We start from the raw sequence: 14,032 nt of genomic DNA, 5'->3' as shown, positions 1-14,032 counted from the left end.
GCTTCTGATGCCTCAGGCGACATTCCCCGCCTGTCAAAGCGAATCACGAGGGAGAAACAATCATCAGTGGTGGTAACCGGTAACCATCATCAACAGCCGATGTCGATGATGATGATAATTTCCGTCTGACAGGAGATCGCTTAATCGCCGTTCATTCCTTGGATTCATCCATCTTTCACTCTCCTTGATTCCATGGTCATTCCTTGTCTTTCCCTACACCATACCTTTATTTAACTTTATAATTCACCCTTCTGCTACTGCTTTCTTCAATGTAACCCTTTTTTATCAGTCGTTCCTTCTGCTATCAACATGCCCGAGTCCTCGGATGTACTCCCCGCTCATATTCAGTCTATCCGTCGATCTGCTACTTTGCCGACCAAACTACAACCCCGGAAGCAGCCCAGCTCCGAGTTCTTACGCACTACAGCCTCCGAAAATGACCTTTTTTTCCACCCGTCTGCGAAGATAGTCCATTTCTCTCCCCGAGCCCTTGCGCCTATACCCTCGAGTACCGCTCCCGCCGATTTCGATTACCCGGTTGACACTATTGAAACTCTTCCATGGCGATCGGCGACTGAGCGAACAGTCGCCTGTGCGCCTCTGAGGCTTGAGAAGGTGCATGGCCTGACTGTCTTCCTGAAGTGTGGAAGTGTCGTTCATGCAATACTCAAAAATTCTCAGTGTTGGTGTGTGGATGGAGAGTCGACGTTTGTTCTGCGCATACGACCTCTCACATACTATCGCATCGAACTTCCGAATGAGACTGAGGAAGATAAGAAACTTGTAGCGGCTATGAAAGAGGCGCTTTCTAAAGTTCTGCGATATGAAGTAACGCCATGCCCCTTTAAAAGAGGTTTTACTGTTGAAATACCTGAAGAAGCGAAAGCTCCGAGACGGAAACGGGCATGGCGCCCAAAGGGGCGAAGGGAAAGTGCCCCGGTTCCATCGATGTCGGTATTGGAAAATGCGCCCGCAGCGGAAGACTTGGCTCTGCTTAATGCAAGCGCTGGGGAAGATACGGATGGAAATACAACCGATGATAGCGGCTTCACCCCTAAAGGCAGTGATAGCACAATTCTGGAGACGATCGCTGATGATGAAAAGGAAGCGCCGTCTTCAGTCACCGTTCCCGGGGCGCTACCTCTACCCACAAGCTCTGTGGCGGAAACACAACATAGCTTCGAAACCTTGCTGGCAAGATTCGAAGAAGCGTCCGACGTGCAGGTTGATCCTGACATGTCCTACTCCTCAAGTATCGAGTCATACCACTCGATTGAAATCCCACCATCTCCAGCCGCTGAGAGCAATTCCCCATTGACAACCGCATCGCCGTTATCAGTCGCTTGCCCGGACAAATCCCCGGATCAACAGGAACTTTTCTCGGAAGACATGACATTTCATCTGCCGGATTCCTCCGAGGAGAAATTCTTTTCAGCAGCAGAACGCGGCATTAGCATGGTCTCTCAGCCTGGAACTTCACCGATGGATCAGTCCTCGGGGTCGAATTCAATATCATTCCTGGGCATCCCCTCGAGCTCTGAGACTGACCTTGCAAGGAACCTGAGCGACATGAGCATTGAATTTCGCCGGCGCTCCAAAGCGTCGCGAGAACGAGAGATATCCCCTATGCCATCACCGTCCATTCTGGTCAGTAGTCCTCCACCGGAAAAGCAAGATGCAGCCTCCTTCATCCAAAAAACTGCCACCCTTGTCCTGGTGCCTCCAGTGCAATTGTTCATATTGTTGATTCACATTGCGGCGAGAATTGTTTTAGGCCCAGCTCTTAACTCAGCGATGGGCGATTTCAGCCGAAAACTTGAATACCATGCCGCCAATTCTCAAGAAGCAGTGGATGACTATGATATCCCAATTGCACCCGACCGTCGAACAGCAACAGGATCGGATGTCACGAAGAAACTCGATCCCTGGGATCTGGATTAACTATGTCATGATCCACCTTCATCGTCTTTCCCTGATATCTACTTCCTCTCGCTATTTCTTTAAATACTGTGTTTTAATGCCCTTTCATTTCTCAACAGGCGCATTCCCGCTTAGGCGCACTGCATTTTGTTCTCTAACGACTCCAATTGTATGATCTTTCCTTGCTGTTTCCCGTCTGTTTCTGGGCGATTGTAAGGCTCGTGGGCGGATCAAGTCTCGCATTGGATGTGTACTCCCTAATGAAACCTGTGCCTTTAGCGTGTATCATCGATAGTCAATATACCCGTTTCCATTGAACTTTGCAGATGAGGCATTGATACTGGACAAGGCAAACTGGGTCGAGACCGCCAGTAAACCATATGCCATGGCAATTGAGTACAATTAAGGTACCTTTACATACCACAAATACTGCAACAAGGTCTATTCAAGTGGATATAGAAGAAAGCCAGCAGTAACGCCATAAATGCAGAACCCCAACATCACATCAGCCGCATCACAGACAACCAAACCCTAAGATCAAGCCTTGGTAACCTTTGAAGCACCACCCTTCGCTTTAGCCTTTCCCTTTTTCCGATCCCGCTTCTTGAGCCCCGTCATACCCGCCTTGCAGACCTCAGCATACCGCGCAAAGAATGTCTCGAGATCCTCCTGCGGGACTACTGTCGAAAGCTTGATCTTGGATGTTTTTGCGGCCTTCTGGTTCTGGTCTTTGGCTGTCTTTGGGTTCGGTGCGTTTGTGTTTCCGTCTGTCGCTCTGATGAGGATGGGGGGTAGAGATGACGAAGAAGAAGCCTCCTCTGATGTGTTGGTGTTGCTTGGGAGGAGGGGCTTTTGGGTGAGGAAGACTGAGCCGCGGGCTTTTTGGGAGGTTTTGGAGAGGAGGTCGGAGAGGGAAGAGAAGAACTGCGATGGATTAGTTGCAGTTCAATATCAGACCAGGCAATTCTGTACAGGAATGTAAGGCGCAGTGGGTGAATTCCTACCTCTTCGTGGCCGAGATGTTGTGCCATTGTGATTGTGATATGCTTGCTCGGAGATGTGGGCTGTTTTGTGCGATGTAACAGATGAGGGTATTCAGCAAGAACTTGTCGTTGCAACTTATAGGTAAGTATCAGATATAGTCTCAATGAGATTCTGAGTATCTGTATCTCTCTCCGGCTGTCGAATGTCTAGCAGCGATCTCGACCTTCACGCTACGCTGTCATCGTGGGGAGACAAATCTCCGCAACCTAGCCCACACCGCCTTCGCTGAGTTCCGCCTCCGCTCCGCAGCTTTTTTTTTTGCGACGGCATAAAAATCACCAGCGGGCATTTATTTTACGACGATCAAACGATAATCGATTAGTATATTAGTCGCGGAGATGAGGCGACCCAGGCCAAAGCACAATACTACGTCTTTACCCCGGACGCTTCGCGCCGAGCTGGGGATCAAAGATCACTACGGCGAAAAGAAGCATAAACGGAGCGGACCTGCAGCGCGAAAAGACCGACGTCAAGCGGACCGAACAGAGAAGAGACGTGGACCTCCTCCAAAATCGAAAGCTCGACAATATGAGGGCGGCGACGACGATGATGATGACGAGGATCTTGCAGATTTTGGAAACGTCTCCGATTTAGATTCGGATTTAGACGAAGATGTACCCCCGCCAAACTCAAAATCTGCGAAATCCGAACCGAAGCCCAAGTCGATACTTAAGAAGAATCAGAAGGGAGTTGAGGAGTCCGAGTCGGAGGATGCCGCAGATACCTCGAGCGTAAAGCCCAGCAAGGTTTCTCAGGCCGTGAAAGACAAGCTTGACGAGGACGCTGCTGAAATCGCGGCGCTGGAGAAAAAGCTGGGGTTGAAGAAGGGAAAAAAGCTTCCAAAGTCATTCGAAGAGGACGGACTGCTGGACTTGCTGGGAGATTTGGACGACGGGTCCGCCGACGAAAGTCGAAAGCGCAAACGAGAGGCCGACGAATGGCTGAGGAATAAGAGAAGGAAAGCGCAGGGTCTTGCGGGAGAGGACGATTCGGAAGAGGACGACAGCGAGCTGGGAAGTGATGAGGAGCTTGAAGATTTTGACGACGATGAAGATGACTTTGGCGATCTGGATGATGACGAAGAGGAAGATGAGGCGGAAGAGAAGCCTGCCGCAAAGAAACGTGAAAATCCATACGTTGCGCCTGTCGCTCCGTCTGCCGAAAACAAACCCAGCAAATATATTCCTCCATCACTAAGAGGAACCTCTTCCTCCGAATCCGAATCACTTACGAGACTGAGGCGCCAGGCTCAAGGACATTTGAACAAGCTGTCGGAAGCCAATCTTATCTCTATCCTTGGCGAATTTGAGAAGCTCTATCGTGAATACCCCCGACAAAACGTCACTTCAACACTTTTGGCGCTGCTATTCGGCCTTGTATGCGAAGGGTCCGCTCTGCAAGATACATTCATCATTCTCCATGCGGGCTTCATCGCTGCACTCTATAAAGTTATTGGACCCGACTTTGGAGCTGAGCTTGTTCAGAAGCTTGTTGAGACCTTCGACGCAGCTGGGGATGAGCGTGGCAAGTTCCAAGGAAAGGAAATGATCAACTTAATCTCTCTACTCTCGCAACTTTACAACTTTCACGTCGTCGGAAGCACCTTGGTGTTCGACTATATCCGGCTGTTCCTGCAAGAGATCAACGAGGAGAGCACGGAGTTACTACTCAAAATCATCAGAAGTACATTATCATATATTCCTTGACCAAGAATGTATTACTGACAGAATTAGATTCTGGGCCCCAGCTCCGACAAGATGACCCCTCCTCCTTGAAAGACATCGTTCTCCTGATTCAACCTGCTGTAGCAAAGGTTGGCGAAGAATCGCTGTCAGTCCGGACAAAATTCATGATCGACACCATCACCGATCTCAAGAACAACCGTCTGAAATCCGCCCCTGGCTCAAGCGTGACCTCGGAACATATTACCAAGATGCGAAAGATCCTAGGCTCTCTGAACAACTCCCGAGTCCTCCGCGCCTCAGAGCCCATCAGTATCTCACGAGAGGACATTCACAATGCCTCAAAGAAGGGCAAGTGGTGGCTGGTCGGTGCAAGCTGGAAGGAAGATCCTCTCGTATCCGCGCGTCAGGAGCTAGCCAACCTACCGCAGGAGAACAAAGCTGCTGCCCAGGAAGACGACAGCGAGGGCGAGCCGGACCTGGCAAGCATCGCAAAAGCACACCGCATGAACACCGATATTCGCCGCTCCGTCTTTGTCGCCATCATGTCCGCAACAGACTATCAAGATGCCCACGTCCGACTGATGAAACTTCGACTAAAACGCGCACAGGAATACGAAATCCCCCGCGTCCTCGCTCACTGCGCTATGGAAGAGGAGGCATACAACCCATACTACACGCTGATTGCACGCCGGCTCTGCGGTGAAATGGGCCGCCGCATGAAGGTCTCTTTCATGTATACCCTGTGGAACGGCTTCAAGCGAATGGGCGAATCAGACGATATGGACGAGGACGATGAAGATGCCGGGTTCGGCGACGACAACGACGAGCGCAACCAGCTCTCGATGAAATCCGCCGTCAACTTAGCCAAGATGTACGGCAGCCTCATTGCCGACGGCGCACTGACGCTGAGCGTGCTGAAAACGCTCAATTTCGCCTACCTCCAGCCCAAGACAAAGGCCTTCCTTGAAATCCTCATCATCACCATCCTCCAGCAGTCTCAGAAATCGAAACGGGGGAAGAAAAAGGGCAAGAAGGCGGACCAGGAGGAGGAAGCCGAAAGGAATGAGAAACCCTTGATGGAAATCTTCCTGCGAACGCGGGACACGCCGCAGATCGTCAAGGGATTGATTTATTTCATACGAAAGGTGGTTTCGAAGACCGATATTGTAGAGTCTGAAAAGGAGCAGAAGTTGGTTCGGTGGGGATGCAGGGTCGCTGTGGATGCTTTGAAGGTTGTGGCGAATGAAGATGCTAGTCTTAGGTGATTGCGTGCGACACCCTCCCTCTTGTATATATTCGCATTCTCTGTCAGGGTTCTTGACCTACTTTGGAGCATGGTGTCCGGTGGGATAAAAGCATTGCAATCAGTCTATAGATGACAAAAACTGATCATAATATTGGCCGTCTGTATAGGGGATCTCCCGTCCACAAAAGGAAATTTGAATTGGTTGATATTGAACAAGGGTATCATCAAGGCAAGTAAAGTGAGTCGTACATACGACCATCTCAACCCTGGTCGATCAGTTCCCATTCCATCCCAACGAGCCATTTCTCCAGACGCTCAGTGCTTGTATTGCACCCAAGAGTGCTCACGAGCTCCCCGTTCTCTTGCGTTTCTTCTCTCGGCACATTCCCCTCTAGATGCGCCTGTTCCAAGCCAACCTCCCAGAACAGACTCCGAAGCAATCCGACCAGTTGACCGGTGCGAAGCTCAGGGATTTGAGTTCTTGCACGGGAGGTCTGCGAGCTAGCTGGCCTAGGCGGACCAAGAAGGAGAACTCTCCTCGACTGCGAGTTAGCGCGTTCGGACTCGTCAGGAGGAGTAACTTGTACGCCATGTATATAAGCCAGTGGACCAGAGCTTCCCAGCGCAGATTGACGAACGTCAAGGATGCGAACAACAAAAAAGTACTGGCTTAGATCAGATGGTCCTTGGTTCTGCTGGTCCCTAGAACAAGCGTTCAGACTCTTCTGCATCTGTTCGCTTCTGGTCCCCATTTCCAGGATCCAGCTGCGGACGTCCGAGGCCATGCCGCCTGGTAAGTAGTTTGCAGTACCGGATCGGGGACGGCCTCGCCGACGAAGTGCATGAGAGGAGGGGGAAAATGGAGTTGGGATTTTGGATTCCTCGTCCATCCGTGATGGAGACGGAGAGCGAGGCAGGACAAAAGCTGGCTTCTGTCTTTGGGGGCCAGGGGTCGGTAGTTGTGACGCAGATGGTGCCGTCAATTGCGACTGACTGCTCAATGCAGGTTGAAACATCTTGAAGCGAGGATGGCCGCGGAATGGTCCTGTACTTGCCGGAGTCGCAGGCCTAGGCGTTTGCTGTGCAGCAGCTACGGTCCTCCGCGAAGATGCTGTCAGAGTACTCTGCTTTGGAGTACGGAATGGGATTGGCGACGAAGGCGGGTCTGCCATGGACGCTGAAGTCTCCGGCGAAGATGTCAGAATCATGTCTGCATTGTGCTTTGCAGGTTGAGTTGTAGATGGTTCTTGATCCAGAGATATACGGCGTCTCTTCCTCCGATCCACTGTAGTTGGCCCGAAGAGTGCCTCAAAAGCTGCATCAACATCGCCGGCACCCTCCGGCGGAGTTGTGTGGTTCGTCTCGCTGTCAGATATATCATCGGTGGCTTTCCTCAGCCCGGAGTCGAGGAGATGAGTCGCATCATCTTGCGAATCCTCGATTAATTCTCGTCCTCTTTGCTGCGGCGCGGCACGTGCCGTGGCGAGAGGAGTTGATCGCGGCGACTCCTCTGCATCACTAGTGTTGATCTCATCCTTTGCTTTTGCTTTTTTTGGGTCACTCGGCTTTTGAGATAACACAAAGCGAGGAGTAGATGCAAATTGAGATCCAGCACTAGGTCGCGCAGATGAACCCGGACGCGGAGGAAAACGGAACGGAGAGGGTGTCTGAGGAACCGTTAGCTGAAGCAAGCCTTAGTGAGGCACACCAATTCATCTTACTCCTACGGGCATCTAAACGAATGTACGAGCTAAAGGTAGCTTCAATATTCTTGGAAACTGAATGATTTTGTAATGCATCACACCGGTATGATCTCATTTGGCGATGCGCGACGGCCGATAGCGATAAGGCTTCAGGCATATACTTACACCTGAGGCACCAACACAAAATGTCCTCTTCCCTGCCAGATTGATTCTGCTAAACCACAGTTCTAACATCTCTTAAGAGATTTAGGGAAGATATTAGTGCTCAACAGCGGACTCTCCGTCACTTGTTTGTCTGAAGACAGCTACGTCTATGGCTAAACACGGAAAGCCAGAGTTATTTGATGTGAAACGGAAGTATATCACAAACGATCCACCTGTCACGAGATGATAATAATGACATGGAACTTAGCATCAGTGGAACTCGAGCGAGAATTAGCATGCCCTGAGCAGAGAGGCAGCTACCCTGCTGCCTAATCGCCTGAATGTGCTCCCAATTCTTCTGTCAATTCCTCCTTGGCTCCTCCTTCGAGTATCTCTCAGTTTTCGACATCCTAGATACGCACCTGCTGATCAGACATCTGACACTTCAGATCATTCGTCAGACAATAGCCCAGTTTTCGTGCCAGAAACTGCATGGTTTCGCGCCATGGCAGCCTTAAGCTGCGGGGAGAGAGTCATTTTGACAGGACCCGAAGGACATTCAGCGTCCTGTTATTCCACTAAATTCGGACTTTGCTTTTCTCGAAAGGCAATATAACGGCAAAAGCGTATGATCTTAGAGTCGGGTTGACCGTTGACTTATCCCGCAAGAATAGAATCGTGAATGTCGCACTTTGCGTAAGTTTCTCTTCTGGACTCTCACGGCTTGGATGCCTACTAACTCCTCATTTGATATAGGAGTCCGCATTAGTGTGACGCACGATATGACGACGCTCTTGTTACGGCTGGCGTGATAGCATTAAATGCTCGCTCAATGTCAGGCTTTTTCAGCCCTTACTCTACTAGTACACCTTCCAGCATCCTAAACTCACCTGTAAGCCTTTGCAATCAGCGCAGACAAATCATACAGCACTCGCTTGTTATCAAGTTCTGCGCAGTGTCTCATTGGAGGATTTGCAGCGGGGCTAGCAAGCAGACCTTGTGAAGATCAGCTGCGAGTATGGCACGACCCAAACATGGGAAACATCCGGTCCCTCCTTTGGGACGCTTAGGAGGGTCAGCAAGACTCGAAAGTCGAACCTGGCCTCTTGAATATAGTCCGCAGATATAGGATGAGGAGTGAGGCGATCTAAGAGACGCATTTTTATCGTCCAGGGTCGGTAGACCTATGCCATCGCTGGTGGTACTGAGGTCCTGCGCGGCCCTTCAGAAGAGGGGACTTGACATGACGTCAAATCCAGAAACAACTGAAAGCAGTGGAGTTCAGTGCGTCAAGCGAGCAATGTCGCGGAATCATTTCCTGAGCAAAGCCATTCCCTGCAGCATGAATATAAGGGGGTTAACCCGTTCGTGTTAAGTGCAGAGGTTGCACTCTGCAGAACGTGCCGATAACGTACCTTTGAGAGTCTGCAACGTCGGCGTCTCCTTCTCTTAGAGTCATAGTAGTCTCCCTAGCGTCCAGAATTATTTGAAGATCAAATCCCGGTGCCAAGGGGCCGGTTATGGAGAGTGTCATCATTGCAGACGACTGATCAGCCATGGTGGAGGTGTTACTCTATTGGGTAAGCCCTCCTTAGACCCGTTTGTGCTTGGATATCAGGATGATACTTTCGAACCATATTAATAGCCAGTAATCACTGGCCACGATGGTTACTTGCTTACCATAACCAACCTAAGATCTTCGACAGATGGGGTCGATGACTTGTCAGCGTGCGCAACACCTTGATACCTTCGCGTCGGTTTGGTTCGAATCCTTTAGCCACACACTGGGGAAACATGTTCTGCGAACGTAGATGGACGCTTGCGAACTGCAGGTTAGAGCATCTATATTTGCTCAGCTATTGTCACCAAGCCTATCAGTTTGCGGTGTTCCGTTAACCATGCAGATGCGGGATGAACATCGATGCACAAAAAATTGAATAGCGGAATTGTGTGGCCGATTATGCATCAAGGCAACCCATTCCTGACCCAGTTCCAAGGCAAAGGATTCAGTTTCTGCAGGCTGGACTACGCAGGACACCAAGTCTGCACCTAAGCGTGTCAAAGACGCCTAGCGGCAGGCTAAAGTACGGCCTAACTTTGACGGTTTCCAAATTGCACCTCGTGCAGACCGACAGAACTGCAGAACGGCAGCCCCTCGAGCCCCCCTCCAATCTCCCGTTGCAGGCATACATTGCAGGAGCATGCTGGTTGGTAGGATTTAATAATGGGCAAAATGGATGGAACTGCAGGCTGTTTTGCTCTGCAGTGCCATGATTCAGTGTCCAAAACCAGCCCACTGCAAGCTAGTATCCAACCGTTCTCTAGCTGATCTACCCCTACACGTCAAAGATACCTAAAATGGACCATTTTTGTCATGCAGATAATGATGTTTGACTGTAGATGGACCACATAATTTTGACATGGCAGGATTCCGAAGGCCTGGTTTCCTCATTCGGGTGTCTCGGTCGGAGTAGACTGACCTGAGCTGACCTGAGCTGACATTATATCAAGGTCGGCCATGAATCTCGCACCATTCACTTCCAGTGTGATATCCACCATAGTCAACCTATATATTGGTTCTCCCCGGTAGAGTAACCATAGGCCATCCCGGATTTGATAGCCCCGGGGCTCTTTACCTCTGCACCATTCAGCAATGCATCTACACTTACTATGTTCACTTTACCAGCGATCCAACTCCACAGAAGAGCACAAAGCCATTCGCGCTCGAATGCAAGAAAAGCACCCAGTCACAGGAGTTCACCAAGAGCTGCTGGTCACCTGGCGGCTCCTTTATGCCAACGCCCGTGAGGGACTTGTGCTACCTGTCATTGGCATGCTGGCTCGCTTCCTGCCTACTCCTAGTCTACTTGACAGCACCCCCTGGTTACAGCTCTCGTTCGTTCTCCTAAAGACCGTCTTCCTCTTCATCTGCCATCTCTATGTCTTCGAGATCGTCAACCAGGTCACCTCCGTCGAAGAGGACAGAATAAACAAACCTCAACGTCCCATTCCCTCTGGTCTTCTCACAGTCGCCGGTGGTCGCAAGCGCTGGTCAATCAGCTGGATCGTCTGTCCGCTCCTAGCATATTACCTCGCGGGTTCCCAGGCCTGCTGCCTCTTCATCTGGTACCAGCTTTGGACGTTCTTCTGTTATGTCTGGCCAAAGATCAACCACTTTATGTTCCGCAACGCCTTCGCCTCCATGGGGGTCTACAACATGTTCCGATTGATCGACGAGATTATCTACAGCGAAGTTCCATCCTTTCCTCTGCCGCCGACCAACTTTTACCTCGTCCTCTCAGCGTGGGTCATGCTCACCGTGCATATGCAGGAATTCCATGATAGCGAGGGGGACAGGAAGATGAACCGCCGGACATTGCCAGTCATTGCTGGGCCCAGATGGGATGGAGCTTTACGCTGGACGACTGCTCTTTTGGTTATGGGAACTGGGATAATGCCTTTGGTTATTACTGGCAAGCTCTCTTGGGACGGTCAAGACAAGGAGTTTCTCGACCAGCCTTGGATCTACAACGGCACCGTCATCATGGCACTACTGCACGTAATCTTTGCGTTCCTTTCAGGTCTTCGATGCGCATTCAGCTGGGGGAAAGCAGCTTATGACCGCAAGACCTACAAGCGTTTCTACATGCTTGCGGCATACACCATGGTATGCTATCTATCCTTTGCTTATTCGACGGTGTGATGTGTTTTCGACCTGCCCACGATCATGCTTTTTTGTTCATTTGCGTGTCATGTTATGTTGGACCAGGCAACATACACTGGGAGTTGGATTGGATTTTGCAGTGGAATAAGTACGCAGACAAACCCCATTAGATTACAGGATCGAAATAAAAGGGCTGCGAAGTCTTGACCCACGCAAGCATATCTTGATCATATCAGCGGCTGCATCCGCATAGCATCTCGTCTCGTCCTTGACGGAGAACATGCCGTTGAATCAGCCTCCCTTCGTTGGTGTTGATCTAGTGATAGACTTACCGTCCTACCAGCATAATCTACGAGCAGGAATCATCCTTAGGAACCTCGTGCAGTTTTTCCTTTTGCACTGTAGGACTCTTGTACCAACTGAAGTTGGCAGACTTAGAACGTGTTTGCATAGGTGCCTTAAAAGAGTTTAAAGAGTTATATGGTGGATGTAGATTGAGGTTGTGCGGGACTGAGATATTTATATCGATTTGTTCTCGTGAATATGTTGTTGTAGTCCAGGAACGACGTCGTAAGGATACTTACAGGATAGTTTTTCTGTAATTATTCCTTTACATTAATCGGCTATATTAATGGCAGTGATATTAGTCCATGCGTTGTGTGAACTTCGCAAACACGGTGATGACCACTCTGGCAGGGCCAACACGACAGCTGATGTACAAGATATATCCTGATTAGGGCACGAATTGCCCGGCACATCCAGTAACGCCAGCGAATACATGGCTCTACTGAAGCTTAATCTTGATCTGAGGCTACAGGTAGACAGGAATAGAAGATTGGATATAGAGGTATATGCAATAAATCAAGATTGATCGTATCATCATGCCAGTTTGGCGTCACGAGCGTTATGTCTATCCCATCAGCACCTATATACATACACATATACACAGCAACTCTGCCAGAGTGAAAGAAAAGAGAAAAGGCTTACGCAAAGTACTCATCAAACCTCTCCTCCGCCACCTTCTGACAATCAAATCCGTAAATCTCCCGCTGCACATCCGCATCCGCCCACTTATCCGGCACCGGGCCCTTACCCTGCCTCAACGCCGCAAACTGCCTGTCACGCTCCTCCTTGGCAGCGCCCTCACCCAGATGCAGCGCTCGACCCGATGCAGCCGCCAATTCGACGAGCGCATACGCGCGGTCCTTGCGCACACTTTCATAAACCTTCAGCGCCTTGGTGATGCTCTCCGGCGAGGGATCCGGCATCCGGCACAGGGCGATGGCGATCGTCGCGCCGTCCTCGATGGCCTGCGCAGCGCCCTGCGCCAGATGCGGCAGGGTAGGGTGGCAGGCGTCGCCGACGAGGGCGGTCTGCTCGTGGACCCAGGTGGGGAGGGGCTCGTGGACGCGCAGCTTCCACTCGCAGACTTCGCCTTCGGGGACGTAGTTGAGCATGCGCTGGACGAGGGGGCAGAAGTCGGCGAAGACGCGCAGCATGGCGGACTTGGAGCCCTTGGTGGTGTAGGTTGCGTTTGTGGCAGCGGCGAAGTTGGTGTCGGGCTGGGTGGTGGAGAGGTTGTAGATGGTGTTGTTGGAGACCGGGTAGGCGATGATGTGGCGGCGCTCGCCGATCCAGCGCGTTACACGGTTGCTGTTGATGAGCGCCAGCAGCTCCGGGTCGTCCTTGCACTGGTCTCTGTGGATCATGATGCGGTATGCGGCCTGCTGCGTGTCCTTGACGGCGGCGGTGATGCCCAGCTTCTCGAGCATGGCGATGCGCGTCTTGGACTTGATGCCGTCGGCGGCGAGGAGGACGTCAGCCTCAACCTGGTAGGGGGCGCTGCCGTCGCGGGGAATGGCTGTAAACGTAGCACGGGGGCCGAACGAGGTGACGTTCTCGGCGGCTGTGGAGAAGTGGAACTTGATTTGGTCGGGGTAGCGCAGACAGCCGTTGTACAGGCCGTTCGCCAGCGAGTGCCGGTGGCCGACCATGTGAGGGTATCCGTATGTTTCGCGGATGTAGCCGAGTTGAACGTGCGCGAGCTCAGAATCAGTAGCGCCGACTAGCCGGAGTGTAAGCACCAAGCAGAGCATGCAGTATGATATTAAACGTACCCCGCACACTTGTGTCCTTGACCTCTACAGCCTCAGCCTCGATCTCCTTCCACACGCCCAAACGGTCGAGCACGCGGGCCATGTTGGGAGCCAGTTGGATGCCTGCTCCAACGAAACCCAGATCGGCAGCGTACTCGAAGACGTCGATGTGCTTGAATCCTTCTTGGGCCAGTGCCAGCGCACAGGTCAAGCCGCCCATACCTGTCGCCGTTAGCGCCAATTTATTCGGAATTCTTGCTCTGATGCAAGGTTAAATACCTGCGCCGATGATGGCGATCTTGAGATCCTGAGGTGTCTGTGCCATGATTGAGGGGTAGAATGAGGCAAAGAGACACTCAGATGATGGACCAAATTCTTTGCGACAATGAACGCATCTCGAGCGAGTCTGATATCTTAAATAATAACCTTGTATTCAAGTTCATTCAGAACTTGATTATGGCGTGGATGATGATGGGTCGGTTGAAGTCTTTCCCGCGGGAACTCCCACAGTGTCCCACGTCCCACAGGGA

At 51.2% G+C, this 14,032-nt stretch overlaps 6 protein-coding genes across 6 annotated transcripts; 3 read left to right on the top strand and 3 right to left on the bottom strand.

The window, feature by feature from the left end:
- Positions 1–309: 309 nt before the first annotated feature.
- Aud_000322 (uncharacterized protein) lies at positions 310–1,941 on the top strand (the record flags this gene model as incomplete). The annotated part of the gene is made up of 1 exon (XM_043285835.1): positions 310–1,941. The coding sequence occupies one exon, from the start codon at positions 310–312 to the stop codon at positions 1,939–1,941; it is 1,632 nt and encodes a 543-aa protein (XP_043141770.1).
- Positions 1,942–2,457: 516 nt separating this feature from the next.
- Positions 2,458–2,951, bottom strand: Aud_000321 (signal recognition particle 14 kDa protein; the record flags this gene model as incomplete). The annotated part of the gene is made up of 2 exons (XM_043285834.1): positions 2,458–2,844; positions 2,925–2,951. The coding sequence occupies 2 exons, from the start codon at positions 2,949–2,951 to the stop codon at positions 2,458–2,460; spliced, it is 414 nt and encodes a 137-aa protein (XP_043141769.1).
- Positions 2,952–3,302: 351 nt separating this feature from the next.
- Aud_000320 (MIF4G domain-containing protein) lies at positions 3,303–5,914 on the top strand (the record flags this gene model as incomplete). Its single annotated transcript, XM_043285833.1, has 2 exons — positions 3,303–4,647; positions 4,698–5,914. 2 exons carry the CDS (start codon positions 3,303–3,305, stop codon positions 5,912–5,914), a joined length of 2,562 nt encoding a protein of 853 aa, XP_043141768.1.
- A 241-nt stretch (positions 5,915–6,155) lies between these two features.
- Aud_000319 (uncharacterized protein) lies at positions 6,156–7,628 on the bottom strand (the record flags this gene model as incomplete). Its single annotated transcript, XM_043285832.1, has 2 exons — positions 6,156–7,562; positions 7,617–7,628. 2 exons carry the CDS (start codon positions 7,626–7,628, stop codon positions 6,156–6,158), a joined length of 1,419 nt encoding a protein of 472 aa, XP_043141767.1.
- Positions 7,629–10,395: 2,767 nt separating this feature from the next.
- Aud_000318 (UbiA family prenyltransferase) lies at positions 10,396–11,445 on the top strand (the record flags this gene model as incomplete). The annotated part of the gene is made up of 1 exon (XM_043285831.1): positions 10,396–11,445. One exon carries the CDS (start codon positions 10,396–10,398, stop codon positions 11,443–11,445), a length of 1,050 nt encoding a protein of 349 aa, XP_043141766.1.
- Positions 11,446–12,389: 944 nt separating this feature from the next.
- Aud_000317 (putative monooxygenase) lies at positions 12,390–13,827 on the bottom strand (the record flags this gene model as incomplete). The annotated part of the gene is made up of 3 exons (XM_043285830.1): positions 12,390–13,471; positions 13,524–13,724; positions 13,782–13,827. The coding sequence occupies 3 exons, from the start codon at positions 13,825–13,827 to the stop codon at positions 12,390–12,392; spliced, it is 1,329 nt and encodes a 442-aa protein (XP_043141765.1).
- Between the last annotated feature and the right edge of the window lie 205 nt (positions 13,828–14,032).

Source organism: Aspergillus udagawae, assembly GCF_001078395.1.
Source record: "Aspergillus udagawae IFM 46973 DNA, scaffold_1, whole genome shotgun sequence".
In the NCBI taxonomy this organism is placed as follows: Eukaryota; Fungi; Ascomycota; class Eurotiomycetes; order Eurotiales; family Aspergillaceae; genus Aspergillus; species Aspergillus udagawae.
Note: the sequence above shows the minus strand (reverse complement) of the source record. Positions and strands in the feature narration are given on the sequence as shown.